Source organism: Pseudophryne corroboree, chromosome 2 (genome assembly GCF_028390025.1).
Source record: "Pseudophryne corroboree isolate aPseCor3 chromosome 2, aPseCor3.hap2, whole genome shotgun sequence".
Lineage (NCBI taxonomy): Eukaryota > Metazoa > Chordata > Amphibia > Anura > Myobatrachidae > Pseudophryne > Pseudophryne corroboree.
This window is the reverse complement of record NC_086445.1, coordinates 423,927,925-423,951,036: the sequence shown is the minus strand read 5'-3', so window position 1 is coordinate 423,951,036 and position 23,112 is coordinate 423,927,925. Positions and strand designations below refer to the sequence as shown.

Below are 23,112 nucleotides of genomic sequence, written 5' to 3'. Positions count from 1 at the left end.
GCTTTTGGACCTAGGTGGTGTGCACTGGCTCCTCCCCCTATGACCCTCCTCCAAGCCTCAGTTAGGATACTGTGCCCGGACGAGCGTACACAATAAGGAAGGATTTTGAATCCCGGGTAAGACTCATACCAGCCACACCAATCACACCGTACAACTTGTGATCTGAACCCAGTTAACAGTATGATAACAGAGGAGCCTCTGAAAAGATGGCTCACTAAAACAAAAACCCGATTTTGTTAACAATAACTATGTACAAGTATTGCAGACAATCCGCACTTGGGATGGGCGCCCAGCATCCACTACGGACTACGAGAAATAGATTTATCGGTGAGTAAAATCTTATTTTCTCTAACGTCCTAAGTGGATGCTGGGGACTCCGTCAGGACCATGGGGATTATACCAAAGCTCCCAAACGGGCGGGAGAGTGCGGATGACTCTGCAGCACCGATTGAGAGAACTCCAGGTCCTCCTCAGCCAGGGTATCAAATTTGTAGAATTTAGCAAACTTGTTTGCCCCTGACCAAGTAGCTGCTCGGCAAAGTTGTAAAGCCGAGACCCCTCGGGCAGCCGCCCAAGATGAGCCCACTTTTCTTGTGGAATGGGCTTTTACAGATTTTGGCTGTGGCAGGCCTGCCACAGAATGTGCAAGCTGAATTGTACTACAAATCCAACGCGCAATAGTCTGCTTAGAAGCAGGAGCACCCAGCTTGTTGGGTGCATACAGGATAAACAGCGAGTCAGATTTCCTGACTCCAGCCGTCCTGGAAACATATATTTTCAGGGCCCTGACTACGTCCAGCAACTTGGAGTCCTCCAAGTCCCTAGTAGCCGCAGGCACCACAATAGGTTGGTTTAGGTGAAACGCTGAAACCACCTTAGGAAGAAATTGAGGACGAGTCCTCAATTCCGCCCTATCCGAATGAAATCTCAGGTAAGGGCTTTTATAGGATAAAGCCGCCAATTCAGATACTCGCCTGGCAGAAGCCAGGGCCAACAACATTACCACTTTCCATGTGAGATATTTTAATTCCAACGTGGCAAGTGGCTCAAACCAATGTGATTTTAGGAATCCCAAAACTACATTGAGATCCCAAGGTGCCACTGGGGGCACAAAGGGAGGCTGTATATGCAGTACCCTTTTTACAAAAGTCTGAACTTCAGGAAATGAAGAAAATTCTCTCTGAAAGAAAATCGACAAGGCCGAAATTTGAACCTTAATGGACCCTAACTTTAGGCCCATGGACAGTCCTGTTTGCAGGAAATGTAGGAAACGACCTAGTTGAAATTCCTCTGTCGGGGCCTTCTTGGTCTCGCACCACGCAACATATTTTCGCCAAATACGGTGATAATGCTGTGCGGTTACATCCTTCCTAGCTTTAATCAGGGTAGGAATAACTTCATCTGGAATGCCTTTTTCCTTCAGAATCCGGCGTTCAACCGCCATGCCGTCAAACGCAGCAACGGTAAGTCTTGGAACAGACAGGGTCCCTGCTGAAGCAGGTCCCTTCTTAGCGGCAGAGGCCACGGGTCCTCTGTGAGCATCTCTTGAAGTTCCGGGTACCAAGTCCTTCTTGGCCAATCCGGAGCCAATAGTATAGTTCTTACTCCTCTCCGTCTTATAATTCTCAGTACCTTGGGTAAGAGAGGCAGAGGAGGGAACACATACACTGACTGGAACACCCAAGGTGTTACCAGAGCGTCCACAGCTATTGCCTGCGGGTCTCTTGACCTGGCGCAATACCTGTCTAGTTTTTTGTTGAGGCGTGACGCCATCATGTCCACCTTTGGTTTTTCCCAACGGTTCACAATCATGAGGAAGACTTCCGGATGAAGTCCCCACTCTCCCGGGTGGAGGTCGTGTCTGCTGAGGAAGTCTGCTTCCCAGTTGTCCACTCCCGGAATGAACACTGCTGACAGTGCTATCACATGATTTTCCGCCCATTGCAGAATCCTTGCAGCTTCTGTCATTGCCCTCCTGCTTCTTGTGCCGCCCTGCCTGTTTATGTGGGCGACTGCTGTGATGTTGTCCGACTGGATCAACACCGGCTGACCCTGAAGCAGAGGCTTTGCTAGGCTTAGAGCATTGTAAATTGCCCTTAGTTCCAGTATATTTATGTGAAGTGAAGTCTCCAGGCTTGACCACACTCCCTGGAAGTTTCTTCCTTGTGTGACTGCTCCCCAGCCTCTCAGGCTGGCATCCGTGGTCACCAGGATCCAGTCCTGAATGCTGAATCTGCAGCCCTCTAGGAGATGAGCACTTTGCAGCCACCACAGAAGAGATACCCTTGTCCTTGGAGACAGGGTTATTTTCTGATGCATCTGAAGATGCGATCCGGACCATTTGTCCAGCAGATCCCACTGAAAAATTCTTGCGTGGAATCTGCCGAATGGAATCGCTTCGTAAGAAGCCACCATTTTTCCCAGGACCCTTGTGCATGGATGCACTGACACCTTTCCTGGTTTTAGGAGGTTCCTGACTAGCTCGGATAACTCCCTGGCTTTCTCCTCCGGGAGAAACACCTTTTTCTGGACTGTGTCCAGAATCATCCCAAGGAACAGCAGACGTGTCGTCGGAATCAGCTGCGATTTTGGAATATTTAAAATCCACCCGTGCTGTTGTAGTACTTCTTGAGATAGTGCTACTCCGACTTCTAACTGTTCTCTGGACCTTGCCCTTATTAGGAGATCGTCCAAGTAAGGGATAATTAATACGCCTTTTCTTCGAAGAAGAATCATCCTTTCGGCCATTACCTTGGTAAAGACCCGGGGTGCCGTGGACAATCCAAACGGCAGCGTCTGAAACTGATAATGACAGTTCTGTATTACGAACCTGAGATACCCTTGGTGAGAAGGGCAAATCGGGACATGGAGATAGGCATCCTTGATGTCCAGAGACACCATATAGTCCCCTTCTTCCAGGTTCGCTATCACTGCTCTGAGTGATTCCATCTTGAATTTGAACCTTTTGATATAAGTGTTCAAAGATTTTAGATTTAAAATCGGTCTCACCGAGCCGTCTGGTTTCGGTACCACAAGCAGTGTGGAGTAATATCCCTTCCCTTGTTGTAGGAGGGGTACTTTTATTATCACCTGTTGGGAGTACAGCTTGTGAATGGCTCCCAATACCGCCTCCCTGTCGGAGGGAGCTATTGGTAAAGCAGACTTCAGGAACCGGCGAGGGGGAGACGTCTCGAATTCCAATTTGTACCCCTGAGATACTACTTGCAGGATCCAGGGGTTCACTTGCGAGTGAGCCCACTGCGCGCTGAAATTTCTGAGACGACCTCCCACCGTACCCGAGTCTGCTTGTAAGGACCCAGCGTCATGCTGAGGACTTGGCAGAAGCGGAAGAGGGCTTCTGTTCTTGGGAAGAAGCTGTCTGCTGCAGTCTTTTTCCCCTTCCTCTACCCCGGGGCAGATATGACTGTCCTTTTGTCCGCTTGCCTTTATGGGAACGAAAGGACTGATGCTGAAAAGACGGTGTCTTTTTCTGTTGAGAGGTGACTTGAGGTAAAAATGTGGATTTCCCAGCCGTTGCCGTGGTTACCAGGTCTGATAGACCGACCCCAAATAACTCCTCCCCTTTATACGGCAATACCTCCATGTGCCGTTTTGAATCCGCATCACCTGACCACTGTCGCGTCCATAACCCTCTTCTGGCAGAAATGGACAGCGCACTTACTCTTGATGCCAGAGTGCAAATATCTCTCTGTGCATCTCGCATATATAAAAATGCATCTTTTAATTGCTCAATAGTCAATAAAATACTGTCCCTATCCAGGGTATCAATATTCTCAGTCAGGGAGTCCGACCACGCCACCCCAGCACTGCACATCCAGGCTGAGGCGATAGCTGGTCGCAGTATAACACCAGTATGTGTGTATATACTTTTAAGGATATTTTCCAGCCTCCTATCTGCTGGCTCCTTAAGGGCGGCCGTTTCTGGAGACGGTAACGCCACTTGTTTTGATAAGCGTGTGAGCGCCTTATCTACCCTAGGGGGTGTTTCCCAACGAGCCCTAACCTCTGGTGGGAAGGGATATAGTGCCAATAATATTTTAGAAATTAGAAGTTTTTTTGTCGGGGGTAACCCACGCTTCATCACACACTTCATTCAATTCCTCTGATTCAGGAAAAACTACGGGTAGTTTTTTCACACCCCACATAATACCCCTTTTCGTGGTACTTGCAGTATCAGAGATGTGCAAAACCTCCTTCATTGCCGTGATCATGTAACGTGTGGCCCTACTGGAAAATACGTTTGTTTCTTCACCGTCGACACTGGAGTCAGTGTCTGTGTCTGGGTCCGTGTCGACCCACTGAGTTAACGGGCGTTTTATAGCCCCTGACGGTGTTTGAGACGCCTGGACAGGCACTAACTGAGCTGCCGGCTGTCTCATGTCGTCAACAGTTTTTTGAAACGTGCCGACACTGTCACGTAATTCCTTAATTACGGCCATCCATTCAGGTGTCGACTCCCTAGGGGGTGACATCACCATTATAGGCAATTGCTCCGCCTCCACATAATTTTCCTCCTCATACATGTCGACACACACGTACCGACACCCAGCACACACACAGGGAATGCTCTGATAGAGGACAGGACCCCACTTAGCCCCTTGGGGAGACAGAGGGAGAGTTTGCCAGCACACACCAGAGCGCTATATATGTATAGGGACAACCTTACAATAAGTGTCTATCCCTTATAGCTGCTTATATCTGTTATTTTGCCAAATAAGTGCCCCCCTCTCTTTTTTACCCTGTTTCTGTAGTGCAGGATGCAGGGGAGATTCTGGGAGCCTTCCTACCAGCGGAGCTGTGTGGGAAAAATGGCGCTGTGTGCTGTGGAGATAGGCCCCGCCCCCTTCTCGGCGGGCTCTTCTCCCGCTTTTTTCTGGAAAACTGGCAGGGGTTAAATACATCCATATAGCCCAGGAGCTATATGTGATGTATTTTTTGCCAAATAAGGTAAATTCATTGCTTCCCAGGGCGCCCCCCCCCAGCGCCCTGCACCCTCAGTGACCGAAGTGTGAAGTGTGCTGAGGAGCAATGGCGCACAGCTGCAGTGCTGTGCGCTACCTTATGAAGACAGGAAAGTCTTCTGCCGCCGATTTATGGACCTCTTCTTGCTTCAGCATCTGTAAGGGGGCCGGCGGCGCGGCTCCGGGACCCATCCATGGCTGGGCCTGTGATCGTCCCTCTGAAACTAATGTCCAGTAGCCAAGAAGCCCAATCCACTCTGCACGCAGGTGAGTTCGCTTCTTCTCCCCTTAGTCCCACGCTGCAGTGAGCCTGTTGCCAGCAGGACTCACTGAAAATAAAAAAACCTAAGTATACTTTTACTTCTAAGCAGCTCAGGAGAGCCACCTAGATTGCACCCTTCTCGGCCGAGCACAAAGATCTAACTGAGGCTTGGAGGAGGGTCATAGGGGGAGGAGCCAGTGCACACCACCTAGGTCCAAAAGCTTTTACTTTTTGTGCCCTGTCTCCTGCGGAGCCGCTATTCCCCATGGTCCTGACGGAGTCCCCAGCATCCACTTAGGACGTTAGAGAAATAAAATATTATAAGAAGATTAAAGATAGCGCGCTGATGTGCCGGGCAATTAATGAACTGTCAGTGGCATGACCATTCTGACAACTGAACCTATCGATTTCAACAGCTGCAGCTGTTGTTGCTTGTGCATAGCACTGTCCCTGGCTGTTGGCTTCGACAGCCAGGAACTGTGCATCCAGTGAACAATAAAGTTTTTTGTTTTTGTTTTCAATATGACCACGGGTGACACTGGGGAATTTCTGACTGGCGCATGTTCAGAATGTATGCCGCGCCACTCAGTGACAGCAAAAGCAGCGGAAAGAGGGAGTGTGCACTTCGGCACACAGGTACTTTAACACTCTCCCTCTTTGTCAAACTTGTTATTAATGCATGTTGCCGTTATGTGGACCCACTTCACCGCGATCCGGAGGTGAAGCGGGTACTTACACATAATGGCCGCAGCATCTATATTAGTACATCCACCCCTTAGAAACACAGTTATTCATTTTATTTAAGTGACATGAACATGTACATCAGGCATTAGTTGTGGCTAGTTTCACATTCATTTGAAAGGAACAGGCAAAGCACAACCTAAACAACTATCCTTTCAGACTTGTGTCTGCTGAAATCTTCAGCTCACAAGTAAATGTGTAGTATAAACAACTTTAACATATGATCATTTATCACCACTAGGGAGCGGTGAAAAATAGATTTTCCACTTTATTTATGAAGTTAACCAAGTTCTTCCCTTCCCTAGAATAGCACTTTGGTAGAGGTTATCTCGCTGGGACGCCCATCATTTGCTCTATTTAGCAGCCCCAGTGAAGAAATATAGCAATAACCTCTGACAATCATCAATAGCATTGACAATTCTCTGTAGCATAGTAGTTTTAGGGCTTCATAGTATAGCTGGTGCATTGCAAGCCCAGATATAGAGAATTGAACAGCACCATAGGCTAGCAGCAGGGGGTCTGGCTATATGAGAGTGCCGGGGCATGCAAAATACAGAAAAGGATAAGTACAATTACTGGGAAAAAGCAAATTTACTACTTGACATTACTAAATACCCAGGATTCTGTTTTACATATATAATGCAGCTGAAATTAATGAAGTATTTATTTAAAAAGAATGCCACACGCTTTTTTTTTTTTTTTTTTTATAACTCCTATTCCTAAATGATAAGCGTATTCATAAATTATGTTTAACGTGAGCTTTCACTTCTGTAAGAAAACATTAGAGCCATCCCTTCTCTATAAATGTACTCTGTGGGCGATCTCACCACCGCCTGCCAGGTACAATGTATGAGTGTCCAGGTTTCTCATACTCTATGTTTTGTTGAAATCTTCAGCTAGTAGATCTAAAAGTAGAAACATTTTTTTCTAATGTTTACTAAATCCCCTTTTGTCATTTTGTTTTAGGAAGCAAAGTTTTCACAAAACTACTTGCATCTGAAAGCAACCAGATTTCCAACACTAGACTGTGAGACAAAATGGCAGCCAGCCATAGCCAGTAACTACTTATCACACAGGGAACTACTAAGAGCAAGTGTCCATTTTTGAATATTAAATAAGATGTTAAATATAGATATTGCTTTTAATCTGTCTATGCGACAACAGCCTCATGCAGGTAGAACCAAATCAAATATAAGCGCTGTTGGTAAACAGCCTAGCCACAATAGAGAGCATCCATGTGGCCATCATACAGTACAGACAGCAACCACATGACTGCCAAACAGTACAGACTGCATGCCAGTGACCACCATACAGTACAGAGGGAATCCCAGTGAACATCATACAGAACAGATAGCATCCACGTGACCGCCATATAGTACAGGCAAAAACCACCACGTGATCGCCATAAAGTACACTGAGCATCCATTGACCGCCATACAATACAGGCAGCATCCCAGTTATCCCCATACAGTACATCTTTTCAGAGGCTAGTTCAGGTAAGAGATGGAGTAGGTAAATATAGAAGATAAGAAAAAGGTTGGTATAAAATGGGAAAAAAACTTGCAGTAGGATGGTAGTAGAGTGTGTGGGAACAATAAATAGCACAAAGCAATAAATAGCAGTAAAATTAATTAGGCAGGAACTGAGGCAATCAGCGGCAATCAATAGAAATAATGAGCAAAATAAAAAATGGTAGTAAAAGGTAATATGAGGCAGTTAAAAAGAATAACATAACTGGCAAAAGCTTTTAACTTTATGGTAATAAATGGCAGTAGAATACATGATACAATGACTGAAGCAGTACTGGTTGATGCTGGGTCAGCTGTAGGGATTGTGGTTCTCTAGTTCAGGTATCAGACAGCAGAGTCCATCAATAACAGTCTGGGGTTAGCAAGAGGCTACGTTCCTTGGTGACAGTAGGGTCCAGGGAAGGACTTGGGATGCCTAATGGTGAATTGAAACATCTGGCTGCGCTGCAAATCAGATTGTATGTGTAGAAACTGAGATGCTTTGCTGCACTGACAGACAGGCTGCCTGTCTAATACATCACTGCAGTGCTGGCCCTTTAGGACGGGGCCGACCCCCAGTGAGATTAGAAGACAGCTTTGCACTGCAACCTCCCTCACTCTTCAACGACAATAGAATAAAAAACCCTGGCCAACAAGTGACCGCATCACGTTTGCAGCCTGTCCTCCGAGTCTAATGGCCAGTCAACTCATGGTCAAAAATGGTAGCAATATATAGTGGGGGGTAGTGTTCAAGACAGAACATCTGCATGTGTGAGTAACATAGAATAATACAAACATTCTGATTCACAGTCTTCACATATTATCCATAATGCATAGACAGACAACTAGGTTACAGAATAGAATATTTCCTTTAAATTGACACACCTTTATTTTTCCTCTCATCTTCATGGACTTTCTTAGTTTTCTTAAAATACTCTTCATTTAGTTCATTTTGATATCTAGGATATAAAAACACATGCAGAGAATTGTTTTCTATTATTGCTAATAGACATTATGAGAAAGTGAGAAAAACCCCACACCTGCTTTATACTGTCCAGAATACTAAAGCACAGGTCTAAGTTAAAGAGACTGTGCGGTTATGGAACAAAATGTCTTCAGTCTTGCTGCTTCATCAGGCATGTAGCCCTCCATACCCTTATTGCAAACTGATTTGGTGACAGTAAAAAAACAAATTTGCAGTCTAGGTACAGGAGCACCATTTTCTGTTCCTATAACATCTATATAAAAGATTTTACTAAGGCAACCCATCCCCTTGCTGGAGCCCCTCGATTACTATATGCAGCTGTTTTTTTCAGTGCTCCTCTGTTCCTCTTACAGCACAGTAAAACTTGTGGAAGAGTGGCGTGAACCAATGACAATCTACAATCAAGCTGGCACACAGAACTCTATACAGCCAGGTTAATGACTGATGAGAGTTCTGACTACCAGCAGATGCCCGGTCACTGCTATGCAATGGAGATGGGACATTTGAGTTTCTAAAGGCCTCTAGGAGGCATGATCAATGCCACACTAAAATGGTAGTGTTAACAGTGTTCCTGTCCCTCCTACTCTCTGTGCAGGGTACATATACACTTTGAATATCAAAGTGTTCTATACTTAGGCAAACGTTATATACACTTTCTAGAAATATTCGTAGAGATTTTCTGAACAGAATGGTCACATCTCTGCATATTAACGGTTATACAATACTATACTGCATGCTAACAGTTAACCTGTATATTCATCAAAGACTGACAGAATAGTACTGTACTTCTGGTGTCCGTATACAGATGTGTCGACACACATCTAGCCTCCCTGCACGTTAAACAGCCCTTCTAATCACACCATGCTGTGGCGTGACTTGGTAGCACAGAGCGTCTTTACGTGTGCCTTTTTTCATTAAAACGCATCTTATTCGCAAAATGGGTATGCGTTTAAAATACCGCCTGTCGAGATCCTGGCTGTCTCAATACAGACGCTGGGATCCCAACAGGGTCACTATACCGGCGAAGTATGTGATTCACCCTCTGTAGGTGACCACAACACCTACAGGGAGACTAGAAACTATGGCGAGCAAAGCTTGCCACCGAGCCTGCAGAATGGCGAGCGCGCAGGCCCACAAATGGCTTCATTGCTCTGGCCCCCCCCCGCCGGCATTCTGGCGCACGGGATGCCGATGTCAGTATACTGACATTCGGCATCCCGTGCGCCGCCATCCCATACCGATCCCGCAAATGCATGTGAATAGGATGCACAAGCAGCTTAGGCTGATATCATTTTAATCAGCAGAGTCTGCTTGTGCATCCTATTCGCGAATAAGATGCACTTTCGGCCAAAAAGATGCTCAACGCTAACGGAGTAGCATTGGACCTGTCAGCTCACCTGTGCCAAGCATCTCCCACTATGTGGCGTATTGAGGCAAGATGTATGAGGACACATCTGTATTCATAGGATATAAAAGAAAGACTGGTTACCTTGACAATGCAAAGGCATAAAGAGTCTCTCTCATAATCTGGAGGAAAAGCAAAGACGGCAATTTAAAAGACTTTGCTCTTAGATGTTGTTGTCTTAGTATTTTTCTTTAACAAAACAACTGAGCCAGACTTACTATTAAAGTATAGTGTTTGGCCAATGGCCTACATGCATTAAAATCTCAATTATCTGTCCATGCAGGATTACCAATGACAAGGTCTATTATCACAGAACAGGGGTTAATAAAAAGTGTCATAGTGAACACTGGTTTCATTTTTTTTGTTCTTTCTTTATAATGACCAATAAATAAATAAATAAATAAATATTTTATATATATATATATATATATATATATATATATATATATATATATACACATATATATATATATATATATATACACACACACACACATATATACACATACACGGTGGTCTTGTACATGATACTGTAATGCAGAAAGCAAAGGGACACGATTTTGTAATGTGTCAATGTAACAGATTATTTGAAAAAAAACATAACAACAATTACATAGTGCAGTGTATCTCCATCCCATCTTGTTTAGATCACTCAATAGCTAACAGACTTCTTCATAAACTTGGTTGGTACTAGATGCCTGTTTATATGCACAATGGGCCTGAATAATGCTTATAAGTAAAACAATAAAGCAAGGAACCGGGCAAAACCATGTTGCAATGCAGTTGGGGAAGAGTTAATGTGCAGTGAGATTTCTGATATATACAGTATATGTAAACGTTTCAAGAGCTGACCAGAACAGAAGATCTTAAAGATAAAGATGGAGGAAGGGGGAGTTTGGGTGTGGTATTGACGAACAACAATGTTAAGGTCGACAGGTATAAAAGGTTGACATGACAATGGTCACCACAGGTAACTATTCCCAATCAGTGTCTACATGTATAGTAAATTAAACAAATGTTGGGAAAACGTGAAACCCCCTCAAAACATGCGTCGACCATATGTGAAGCGATCATTGTCATGTCGACCTTTTAAACACGTCGACCATTCTTCTGTTGACCTTTTGTTCCTATTGATCAATACACTGTTTATCTATCATCCAGATTCCAATGTTTTTAGTATACAGGAAACTTCCTACTTGTAAACCTATGCAAAGTCAGTGTAGGGAGCCTCTTTTGGGCACAAATGACTAATAAGACAGTCAAAGTTATTCTAAGCGGTTTAGTAAAGAATAAAGTTGAACATCTCAAATTCTGTAAAGTTATGGAAACATTTACTTTTATTTTTCAAAATGGTATTTTTTTTATATATGGCATTAGGTAATTTAGTTTTAGATGTTCATTCATTTTTTGAATACATTTCTATGTGCTAAATTTAATTGATAAAAAAATAGATTTAGCACTCTCAATCATGCGATAACTGTAGTTTTGATATTCATGTAAATTGGAAATACAATTAGAGAAATAATCAGACCGTAATAGCTCATGTTTGAGCTTCTGTTCATATGTATCTTCAATATTCTTAACTTCCAGCTCTCGTTTTCTGAGAAACTCGTTCACACTTTTATTCTTCTCTTCTTGTAACTTTTGAGAACTAGAATAGAAAAAAAAATATAAATAAAAACACGTTTTGATAGCAATCCTAGTTAATAAACATGCACATGTACAGATTAAAACCATTACCAGAGTCAGAATCCCTGCAATCTAGTAGCAAAAAAATGCTATTCCACATCATATATTCAGTTAGCCTTTTTTGTGAGTCAAACGTAAGATAACAATGTTATGCAAGAAATTATTTTCTCAAACTCCATTAGCTGACTGTTTCCGAATATACTATTTGAGATGGAAAGGAAGGTTTTGTCCATAAAACAGATCTAACTTCCAATACTCTCCACATTATAGAGATCACCAACAGAAAATGTGTCTTAAGAAAGGAATTTCAACTTTACTAACTCAAATGACTAAAAACAAGGGCACTGAAATGTCATGACTAAAGCTGGACACACCCTATTCTGACGGATTCCCATCACAGTGACCAATTTGGTAAGCCTACACAGTTACCAATCCGCCGCTCAATATGTCTGTGCAGACATCACAACTGGACGGGCATTTAAATTTACCCGCCCAGCTGTAATGCCAGTCTCTGCAGCCAGTGTACAGCCAGGCGGCGCGTCACCCATACCAATATATCAGAATCAACTGTACAGACATATTGAGTGTACACATCCACCAATGACCTACAAATATATTGCCTGTTCGATGGAACGGCCGATATATCTGTCAGTGTGTACCCAGCTTTAGTTCAGGTCCTAAGAAAGTATAGTATGCACCCCCTGCTTCTCAGTTCTCCAACCATAGAATATTTAGTTCTATTCAGCACCTTATCCTTCTGGTTTGCTTCATGTGCCTCCTTGAGGTTTATGTATGTGGCTATGGTACGGTCTGACTGAATCATAGTTCTTTTCTTGTAGGACAGGCTGTGCCCTTACTAGAGAGTTTAACACCTTTCTCAGTTCCAGAACATTGATGGGGAGATGTAACTCCTCTCGGGAAAACCAGTCCTACAGATGATATTGAAGGGAAAGAGACCCAAGCAAAAAAGGTGACATCCATCATTATGACTGTTCAGTCCTAAATGGTGAAGGAATAATATGTGTTGAATTTGTCCACTTTCAACCACCAAAAGAAGAGCCTGACGTGCCCTTGGATACAACCAGATGAACTGGCTGGACAAGAGCTGGAGTGACTTGTTCCATTTCAATAAGAGTTCTATCTGAAACTCTCGAGTGGATCCAGTAGGAGGTACTTAACGGCACAACCTCCATGTTCCTAGCACACTGTGCGCTAAACTACCTGATAGCCGCTATCATCATAGCAACAGCAAAAGAGAATAAAATAAAATACAATGCAACTACTGTAGGTACTTGAGGTTTACAAAATGGGGGATAGAGGGAGGGGAACCCAGACTTTGTGAAGTGCATAAGCTCCTGTCTGCAACTCTACAACCCATGGTCCCCATGACCCCCAACTGAATGCATATGAAAATAAAATGAATAAAAAATAAAATAAAATAGGAATTTGGTAATTCCTTTTCTCGTAGTCCATAGGGGATACTGGGATGGTATTAGTACCATGGGGTATAGATGGGTCCTACTGAAGCCTTGGCACTTTAAATCTTTACAGTGTGTGCTGGCTCCTCCCCTCTATGCCCCTCCACCAGACTCGGTCTAGGAGGAGACGGACATACACTGAGAGAGGAAATTAGTAGAGGAAAGTGGTGAGAATTCGAACCAGCACACAACAGGAAGACAGTAACATAACTTGAAATCAGGGACAGCAACAGCTGATCCAACCCACAACAAATAAAATTTTCAGGAACAAACCGAAGCACCGAGGAGGGCGCCCAGTATCCCCTACGGACTAGAAGAAAAGGAATTACGGGTAGGTATCAAATTCCTTTTTTCTCTAATGTCCTAGGGGAAACTGGGATGGTCTTCGTACCATGGGGAAATCCCAAAGCTCCCACACTGGGTGGGAGAGTGCTGAGACCCCTGCAAAACAGATTACTCAAACCAAAGGTCATCAGTAGGCAAGTTGTCAAACTTGTAAAACTTAACAAATGTACTCGACCCTGACCAAGTGGCAGCTCGGCACAACTGTAAAGCAGAGACACCTTAGGCAGCTGCCCAGAAAGAACCCACCAACCTAGTGGAATGGGTCCGAACTGACGTCAGAAACGGCAAAGCTGCCATTGAGTAAGCCTGATCCAACGCACAACAGACTGCTTAGAAGCAGGACAGCCAATCCAAAAAGCGAGTCGGACTTCCGTGTCTGAGCAGTCCGTTTGACATAGATCTTCAAAGCCCATATAACATCCAGAACGACATCCAAGGACTTTTGGAGTAGCAGCAGTGTCAACAACAACAACTGGAACCACTATCGGCTGATTGATATGAAAAGCAGATACCACCTTGGGCAGGAACTGCTGGCGAGTCCTGAGTTCCGCTCTATCCTTATGGAACACCAGGTAGGGACTCTTACAGGACAAAGCCCCTAGCTCCAACACACGTAATGCCGAGGCAAAGCCAACAGCATGACCATCTTCTATGTAAGATACTTCACCTCAACCTTGTGCAAATGTTCAAACCAGTCAGACTGGCAAAGCCAACAGCATGACCATCTTCTATGTAAGATACTTCACCTCAACCTTGTGCAAATGTTCAAACCAGTCAGACTGGAGAAATTTTAGAACCAAATTGAGATTCCACGGTGCTGTGGGGGCCACAAAGGGAGGATGAATATGAAGGACACCCTGCAGAAAGGTCTGCACTTCTGGGAGGGCAGCCAACTGTTTTTGGAAAAATATAGACCAAGCGGAAATCTGAACTTTAAGAGAGCCTGACTGAAGGAAATGCAGGAAACGGCCCAGATCTAAATCCACAGCAGAAAACTGTCGACTTTAACACCAAGAGATATATCTCTTCCATATACGATGGTAACGTTTCGACGTGACCTCGACGTGACCCCTTTTCTACTTGGATCATAGTCGAGATAACATTGGCCGGGATGCCCTTTCTGGCTAGAATCTCCCTTTCAACTGTCAAACGTAGCCGTATTAAGTCTGGATAGATGAACGGCCCTTGCTGAAGAAGATCTTCTCGAAGTGGCAGAGGCCAAGGATCTTCGATTGACATTGCCAGTAGGTCTGCATAACAGGCTCTGCGCGGCCAATCTGGGGCAATGAGAATTACCCGAACTCCTTCCCTTCTTTTTAGAACTATGGGAAGCAGAGGAATTGCAGGGAACAGGTACACCAACTTGTAAGACCATGGCGTCGTCAGAGCATCGACAGCTGCGGCTTGCGGATCCCTTGCCCTGGAACAATAACACAGGAGTTTCCTGTTGAGTCGAGAAGCCATCATGTTGATTTGCGGACATCCCCACCACTGTGTTAGTTGCTGGAACACCTTCGGATGAAGGTCCCATTCCCCTGGGTGCAGGAGGTGCCTGCTGAGGAAGTCTGCTTCCCAGTTGTCTACTCCCGGGATGAAGATGGCCGAGATGGCTTTGGTATTTAGTTCCGCCCCGAGGAGTATCTTGGATACCGTTCTCATTGCAGCTCTACTTTTTGTACCTCCTTGTCGGTTTATGTACGCCACTGCCGTTGCGTTGTCTGACTGTACTTGAATGGCCTGATTCTGAAGTTATGAGGCCTGTAGAAGGGCACTGTAAATTGCCCTGAGTTCCAAGATGTTTATCGGAAGGACTGTTTCTTGACTTGACCACCTACCTTGGAACTGAGCCCCTTGGGTTACTGCTCCCCAACCTCTGAGGCTTGCGTCTGTGGTTAAGAGAATCCAAGTCTGAATTCCGAATGCTCAACCCTCCACCAGGTGAGAGGTCTGCAGCCACCACAGCAGGGAGATCCTGGCCTTGGGTGAGAGACATATCATCTGATGCATCCGTAGATGTCAACCGGACCACTTGTCCAGCAGATCCAGCTAGAAGGGCCACGCGTGGAATCTCCCGTATTGGATTGCCCCGTAGGAGACTACCATCTTTTCCAGTAAACGTATGCAAAGATGCACCTCGTCTGGATTGCACTTGCCTTGTCCATAAGAAGGAAAATCCTCTGAGACACCATGTCCAGGATCATACCCAGGAACTGAAGTCTCTGCGTCAGTTCCAGATGGGATTTTTGCAGATTGAGAACCTATCCTTGTGACGTGAGCAGGCGTGTTGTGAGGCTGATGCTTTCCCTCAACTGATCTCTGGACATATCCTTGATCAGGAGATCGTCCAGATATGGAACAATGTTCACACACTGTTTTCGGTGTAGAGGCATCAGCTCTGCCATCACCTTTGTGAATACTCATTGTGCCGTGTGTGCCGACACCGCAGTGCGCCGGCGCATGGCTGACAACAGACGGCTGTTGTTGCCTAGCGATCGCCTCTGCCTCAGGCAGAGGCAGTCGCTGGGCGGGAGGGGGCGGCACGGCGGCATTTGGCCGCCGTTTTGTGGGCACGGTCCGGCCAGCACAGGCGTGGTCGGACCGGGAGGGGTCGGCCCGCAGCTGCTGCGTGACGTCACACGCAGCCGCTGCGACAAGGGCAGCGACGAGTAACTCCCGGCAAGCTGCAGGAGCTGCACTGGCTGGGAGTTACTCTCCAAGTACAAAAGCATCGCACAGCTTTTGTACTTGTGCAGGGGGGACAGCCTGACACGCGGGGCGGACTAGCCCTGTGCTGGGCGTCCCCCCCGCATGTCAGTGTAAGTGATCAAGCACAGCTATGATCAGGTCAGAATGACCCCCTATGTCCTGCTTCCAGTCCGCCTGCCAGCTCCGGCATCAACAATCCCCACTCCCTAGCCATAGCGCAGGTGGAACAAAAGTTGCTGCTGCTACTGGCATAGATGTGTATGAAAGCGGCGCAGCGGAAGGCTTTTATAGCCCTCCCTGCGCCTCATACGCTCTGAGCCCCGGAGCCTCCTCTACGCGTGATGTCACAAAAGTGCCTCCCCGCCACAGCTGCGCCCAGATCCCCAGAGGCCCTGACTCCGCAACACAGCACCTGGGCTGCCGGCCTGGAAGCCCCGAGATGGCTAATGTAACGGATAGAGTGGGTGATATTGTGGAGGGTAATGTCTGGACGCTGAATCAATGTAAAAGGTGACAGTGCTGTACAGTGCAGTGGGTGTGCAGTGTCACTGACACTGCACAGCACTCTCACCTTTTACATTGATTCAGCGAGTCAGTCAGTTCTGCCAGCCAGTCACTATTGTTAGCGCCGGTGTCCCAACGCGCCACATTACAGGGAAGTAGAAGCACTAAATAAACTACAGCTCCCAGCAGCCCTTAGCGCCAAACCATTCCGGCGCTAAGGCCTGCTGGGAGCTGTCGTTTCTTGGGTGCATCTTCTTCCCTGTAATGCGGCGCTAACAATAGTGATTGGCTGCTGTGCGAGTCTCCGGGAGAGCTACTGCCAAAGGGAGGACAGCAGCCTAGCTGCTTCCAGAAGGAGAAGCATTACCTGTCCCTCCCCCACTTGCAGTACTTCCAGGCCCCATCCACGGCACCCGCACACACCCCCCTCCACCACCCACGGTGCCACCGGACCCCTCCCCCACCTGCAGCACCCCCGCACCCGCCCCTCCCCCACCCGCCGCACCTGCCCCTCCCCCACTTGCAACACCCGCCCCTCCCCCACCACCACACCAGCCCCTCCCCCGCCCACGCCACCCCCACCCACGGCACCCCCTCCCCCATCTGCGTCTCCCCCGCACCCGCCACTCCCCCAACCACAGCACCTACTAGGTGATTCATCAGGCCCTGCGTGCGCTGTTCACGCCGTTGCAAGGGGCTACGACCCCTTAACCATAGCACGCCCTTTGTCCGTGCAATATTTAACCACTCACACAATTATAATTGGAACTAATACTCCATATAATCTAAATATTGCACGGCCCAAGGGCGTGCAAGGGTTAAGGGGGCGTAGCCCCTTGGGACGGTGTGAAGAGCGCGATGAGCCACCTAGTATGTATGTATGTATGTATGTATGTATGTATGTATGTATGTATGTATGTATGTATGTATGTATGTATGTATGTATATATATATATATATATATATATATGTATATGAATTTACTCACCGGTAATTCTATTTCTCGTAGTCCGTAGTGGATGCTGGGAACTCCGTAAGGACCATGGGGAATAGAGGGGCTCCGCAGGAGACTGGGCACTCTTAAAAGAAAGATTAGGTACTATATCTGGTGTGCACTGGCTCCTCCCTCTATGCCCCTCCTCCAGACCTCAGTTAGGGAAACTGTGCCCGGAAGAGCTGACATTACCGGGAAAGGATTTGGAATCCAGGGTAAGACTCATACCAGCCACACCAATCACACTGTACAACTCGTGATAACCATACCCAGTTAACAGTATGTACAACAACTGAGCCTCAGTAACAGATGGCTCATAACAATAACCCTTTAGTTAAGCAATAACTATATACATGTATTGTAGAGAGTCCGCACTTGGGACGGGCGCCCAGCAACCACTACGGACTACGAGAAATAGAATTACCGGTGAGTAAATTCTTATTTTCTCTGACGTCCTAGTGGATGCTGGGAACTCCGTAAGGACCATGGGGATTATACCAAAGCTCCCAAACGGGCGGGAGAGTGCGGATGACTCTGCAGGACCGAATGAGCAAAGGCAAGGTCCTCCTCAGCCAGGGTATCAAACTTGTAGAACTTAGCAAATGTGTTTTAACCCGACCAAGTAGCAGCTCGGCAAAGCTGTAAAGCCGAGACCCCTCGGGCAGCCGCCCAAGAAGAGCCCACCTTCCTTGTGGACAGGGCTTTTACTGATTTAGGATGCGGCAATCCTGCCGCAGAATTAGCTTGCTGAATCGTGCTACAGATCCAGCGCGCAATAGTTTGCTTTGAAGCAGGAGCACCCAGCTTGTTGGACGCATGCAGGATAAACAGCGAGTCAGTTTTCCTGACTCCAGCCGTCCTGGCTATATATATTTTCAAAGCCCTGACTACATCTAGTAACTTGGAGTCCTCCAAGTCCCTAGTAGCCGCAGGCACCACAATAGATTGGTTCAAATGAAACGCTGATACCACCTTAGGGAGAAATTGGGGACGAGTCCTCAATTCTGCCCTGTCCATGTGGAAGATCAGATAAGGGCTTTTACACGACAAAGCCGCCAATTCTGACACACGCCTAGCCGAAGCTAAGGCCAATAGCATGACCACTTTCCACGCGAGATATTTTAGCTCCACGGTCTTAAGTGGCTCAAACCAGTGGGATTTCAGGAAATCCAACACAACGTTAAGATCCCAAGGTGCCACTGGAGGCACAAAAGGGGGCTGAATATGCAGCACTCCCTTAACAAACGTCTGAACTTCAGGCAGTGAAGCCAGTTCTTTTTGAAAGAAAATAGATAGGGCCGAAATCTGGACCTTTATGGATCCTAATTTTAGGCCCATAGTCACTCCTGACTGTAGGAAGTGCAGGAATCGACCCAGCTGGAATTCTTCTGTAGGGGCCTTCCTGGCCTCACACCAAGCAACATATTTTCGCCATATACGGTGATAATGTTGTGCTGTCACGTCTTTCCTAGCCTTCATCAGCGTAGGAATCACTTCATCTGGAATGCCCTTTTCCGTTAGGATCCGGCGTTCAACCGCCATGCCGTCAAACGCAGCCGCGGTAAGTCTTGGAACAGACAGGGCGCCTGCTGTAAAAGGTCCTGTCTGAGAGGCAGAGGCCATGTGTCCTCTGAGATCATTTCTTGTAGTTCTGGGTACCAAGTTCTTCTTGGCCAATCCGGAACGATGAGTATAGTTCTTACTCCTCTCTTTCTTACAATCCTCAGTACCTTGGGTATGAGAGGAAGAGGAGGGAACACATAAACCGACTGGTACACCCACGGTGTCACTAGTGCGTCCACAGCTATCGCCTGAGGGTTTCTTGACCTGGCGCAATATTTTTTTAGCTTTTTGTTGAGACGGGACGCCATCATGTCTACCTGTGGCCGTTCCCAACGATTTACAATCAGCGTGAAGACTTCTGGATGAAGTCCCCACTCTCCCGGGTGGAGGTCGTGCCTGCTGAGGAAGTCTGCTTCCCAGTTGTCCACTCCCGGAATGAACACTGCTGACAGTGCTAGCACGTGATTCTCCGCCCATCGGAGAATCCTTGCGGCTTCTGCCATCGCCATCCTGCTTCTTGTGCCGCCCTGTCGGTTTACATGGGCGACCGCCGTGATGTTGTCTGACTGAATCAGCACCGGTTGGTTTTGAAGCAGGGGTTCTGCTTGACTCAGGGCGTTGTAAATGGCCCTTAGTTCCAGAATATTTATGTGAAGGGAAGTCTTCTGACTTTACCACAGTCCTTGGAAGTTCCTGCCCTGAGTGACTGCCCCCCAACCTCGGAGGCTTGCATCCGTGGTCATCAGGACCCAGTCCTGTATGCCGAATCTGCGGCCCTCGAGAAGATGAGCCTTCTGCAGCCACCACAGCAGAGACACCCTGGCCCTCGGGGACAGGGTGATCAGCCGATGCATCTGAAGATGCGATCCGGACCACTTGTCTAACAGATCCCACTGAAAGATCCTTGCATGGAACCTGCCGAAGGGAATTGCTTCGTAAGAAGCTACCATCTTTCCCAGGACTCGCGTGCAGTGATGCACCGACACCTGTTTTGGTTTCAGGAGGTCCCTGACCAGAGATGACAATTCCTGGGCCTTCTCCACCGGGAGAAACACCTTCTTCTGTTCTGTGTCCAGAATCATGCCCAAGAACAGCAGACGCGTTGCAGGAATCAGCTGCGACTTTGGGATATTCAGAATCCAGCCGTGCTGTTGCAGCACTTCCTGAGATAGTGCTGCGTTGACTAACAACTGCTCCTTGGACCTCGCCTTTATAAGGAGATCGTCCAAGTACGGGATAATTATAACTCCCTTCTTCCGAAGGAGTATCATCATTTCGGCCATTACCTTGGTAAATACCCTCGGTGCCGTGGACAGACCAAACGGCAACGTCTGGAATTGGTAATGACAGTCCTGTACCACAAACCTGAGGTACTCCTGGTGAGGTGGGTAAATGGGGACATGCAGATAAGCGTCCTTGATGTCCAGCGACACCATAAAATCCCCCTCTTCCAGGCTTGCAATAACCGCCCTGAGCGATTCCATTTTGAACTTCCTTACATAAGTGTTCAAGGATTTCAAATTTAGAATGGGTCTCACCGAACCGTCTGGTTTCGGTACCACAAACATTGTGGAATAGTAACCCCGTCCCTGTTGAAGGAGGGGAACCTTGATTATCACCTGCTGAAGGTACAGCTTGTGAATAGCCGCCAGCACTACCTCCCTTTCCCTGGGAGCCGCTGGCAAGGCTGATTTGAGGTAACGGCGAGGGGGAGTCGCCTCGAACTCCAGCATGTATCCCTGAGATACCACTTGTAGAACCCAGAGATCCACCTGTGAGCGAACCCACTGGTCGCTGAAGTTCCGGAGACGCGCCCCCACCGCACCCGGCTCCACCTGTGGAGCCCCAGCGTCATGCGGTGGACTTAGTGGAAGCAGGGGAGGATTTTTGTTCCTGGGAACTGGCTGTCTGGTGCAGCTTTTTCCCTCTACCCCTGCCCTTGGGCAGAAAGGATGCGCCTCTGACCCGCTTGCCTTTCTGAGGCCGAAAGGACTGTACTTGATAATACGGTGCTTTCTTAGGCTGTGAGGAAACCTGAGGTAAAAAAGTCGACTTCCCAGCTGTTGCTGTGGATACGAGGTCCGAGAGACCGTCCCCAAACAACTCCTCACCCTTATAAGGCAAAACCTCCATGTGCCTTTTAGAATCAGCATCACCTGTCCACTGCCGAGTCCATAATACTCTCCTGGCAGAAATTGACATTGCATTAATTCTAGATGCCAGCCGGCAAATGTCCCTCTGTGCATCCCTCATATACAAGACAACGTCCTTTATATGCTCTATGGTTAGCAAAATAGCATCCCTGTCGAGGGTATCAATGTTGTCTGACAGGGTATCAGACCATGCTGCTGCAGCACTACACATCCATGCTGAAGCAATAGCAGGTCTCAGTATAGTACCCGAGTGTGTATATACACACTTCAGGATAGCCTCCTGCTTTCTATCTGCAGGCTCCTTTAGGGCGGCCGTATCCTGAGACGGCAGTGCCACCCTTTTAGATAATCGTGTGAGCGCCTTGTCCACCCTAGGGGATGTCTCCCAGCGTAACCTATCCGTTGGCGGGAAAGGGTACGCCATCAGTAACCTCTTAGAAATCACTAGTTTCTTATCAGGGGAACACCACGCTTCTTCACACAATTCATTTAATTCATCAGATGGGGGAAAAGTCACTGGCTGCTTTTTCTCCCCAAACATAATACCCTTTTTAGTGGTAACCGGGTTAATGTCAGAAATGTGCAACACATTTTTCATTGCCGTAATCATGCATCGGATTGCCCTTGTGGACTTTACATTTGTCTCATCCTCGTCTACACTGGAGTCAGACTCCGTGTCGACATCTGTGTCTGCCATCTAAACTAGCGGGCGTTTTTGAGCCCCTGATGGCCTCTGAGACGCCTGGGCAGGCGCGGGCTGAGATGCCGGCTGTCCCAAGGCTGTTACGTCATCAAACCTTTTATGTAAAGAGTTGACACTGTCGGTTAATACCTTCCACATATCCATCCACTCCGGTGTCGGCCCCGTAGGGGGCGACATCACACTTATCGGCTCCTGCTCCGCCTCCACATCAAACATGTCGACACAGCCGTACCGACACACCGCACACACACAGGGAATGCTCTGACTGAGGACAGGACCCCAAAAAGTCCTTTGGGGAGACAGAGAGAGAGTATGCCAGCACACACCACAGCGCTATATAACACAGGGATTATCACTATACTGAGTGATTTTTCCCAATAGCTGCTTATTAAGACCAATTTGCGCCTAAATTTATGTGCACCCCCTCTCTTTTTTACCCTTGGTGTACTGGATACTACAGGGGAGAGCCTGGGCAGCGTCCTTCCAGCGGAGCTGTGAAGAGAAAATGGTGCTGGCTGTGCTGAGGAAGATAGCCCCGCCCCTTCAGCGGCGGGCTTTTCCCGCTTTTTATAATGTTAATGGCGGGGGTTTTTGCACATATACAGTGTTATACATTGTATTATGTGCTATTTGTGCCAAAAGGTGAAACTAATTGCTGCCCAGGGCGCCCCCCCCTCCAGCGCCCTGCACCCAACAGTGACCGGAGTGTGTGGTGTGCTATGGGAGCAATGGCGCACAGCTGCAGTGCTGTGCGCTACCTTAATGAAGACAGGAGTCTTCAGCCGCCGTTTTTCATCTTTATCTTCCGTCTTCTGGCTCTGCAAGGGGGACGGCGGCGCGGCTCCGGGAACGGACGATCGAGGTCGGGCCCTGTGTTCGATCCCTCTGGAACTAATGGTGTCCAGTAGCCTTAGAAGCACAAGCTAGCTGCAAGCAGGTAGGTTTGCTTCTTTCCCCTCAGTCCCTCGTAGCAGTGAGTCTGTTTGCAGCAGATCTCACTGAAAATAAAAAAACCTAATAAATACTTTCTTTTCTAGTGAGCTCTGGCCGGGCACAGATTCTAACTGAGGTCTGGAGGAGGGGCATAGAGAGAG

The 23,112-nt window shown here is 47.2% G+C and overlaps 1 protein-coding gene across 4 annotated transcripts in view; it reads right to left on the bottom strand.

Annotated features, from left to right (window-relative positions):
• The window catches only part of OFD1 (OFD1 centriole and centriolar satellite protein), a 112,925-nt gene that overhangs the window by 49,341 nt on the left and 40,472 nt on the right, over nucleotides 1–23,112 (bottom strand). For all 4 annotated transcript variants that reach the window (XM_063953522.1, XM_063953523.1, XM_063953520.1 and 1 more), the window contains exons 10-11: nucleotides 11,415–11,534; nucleotides 8,379–8,452 (exon numbers count right to left, since the gene is read on the bottom strand). In XM_063953522.1, coding sequence (XP_063809592.1) covers nucleotides 8,379–8,452; nucleotides 11,415–11,534 — 194 coding nt within the window. The remainder of the gene's footprint in view (nucleotides 1–8,378; nucleotides 8,453–11,414; nucleotides 11,535–23,112) is intronic.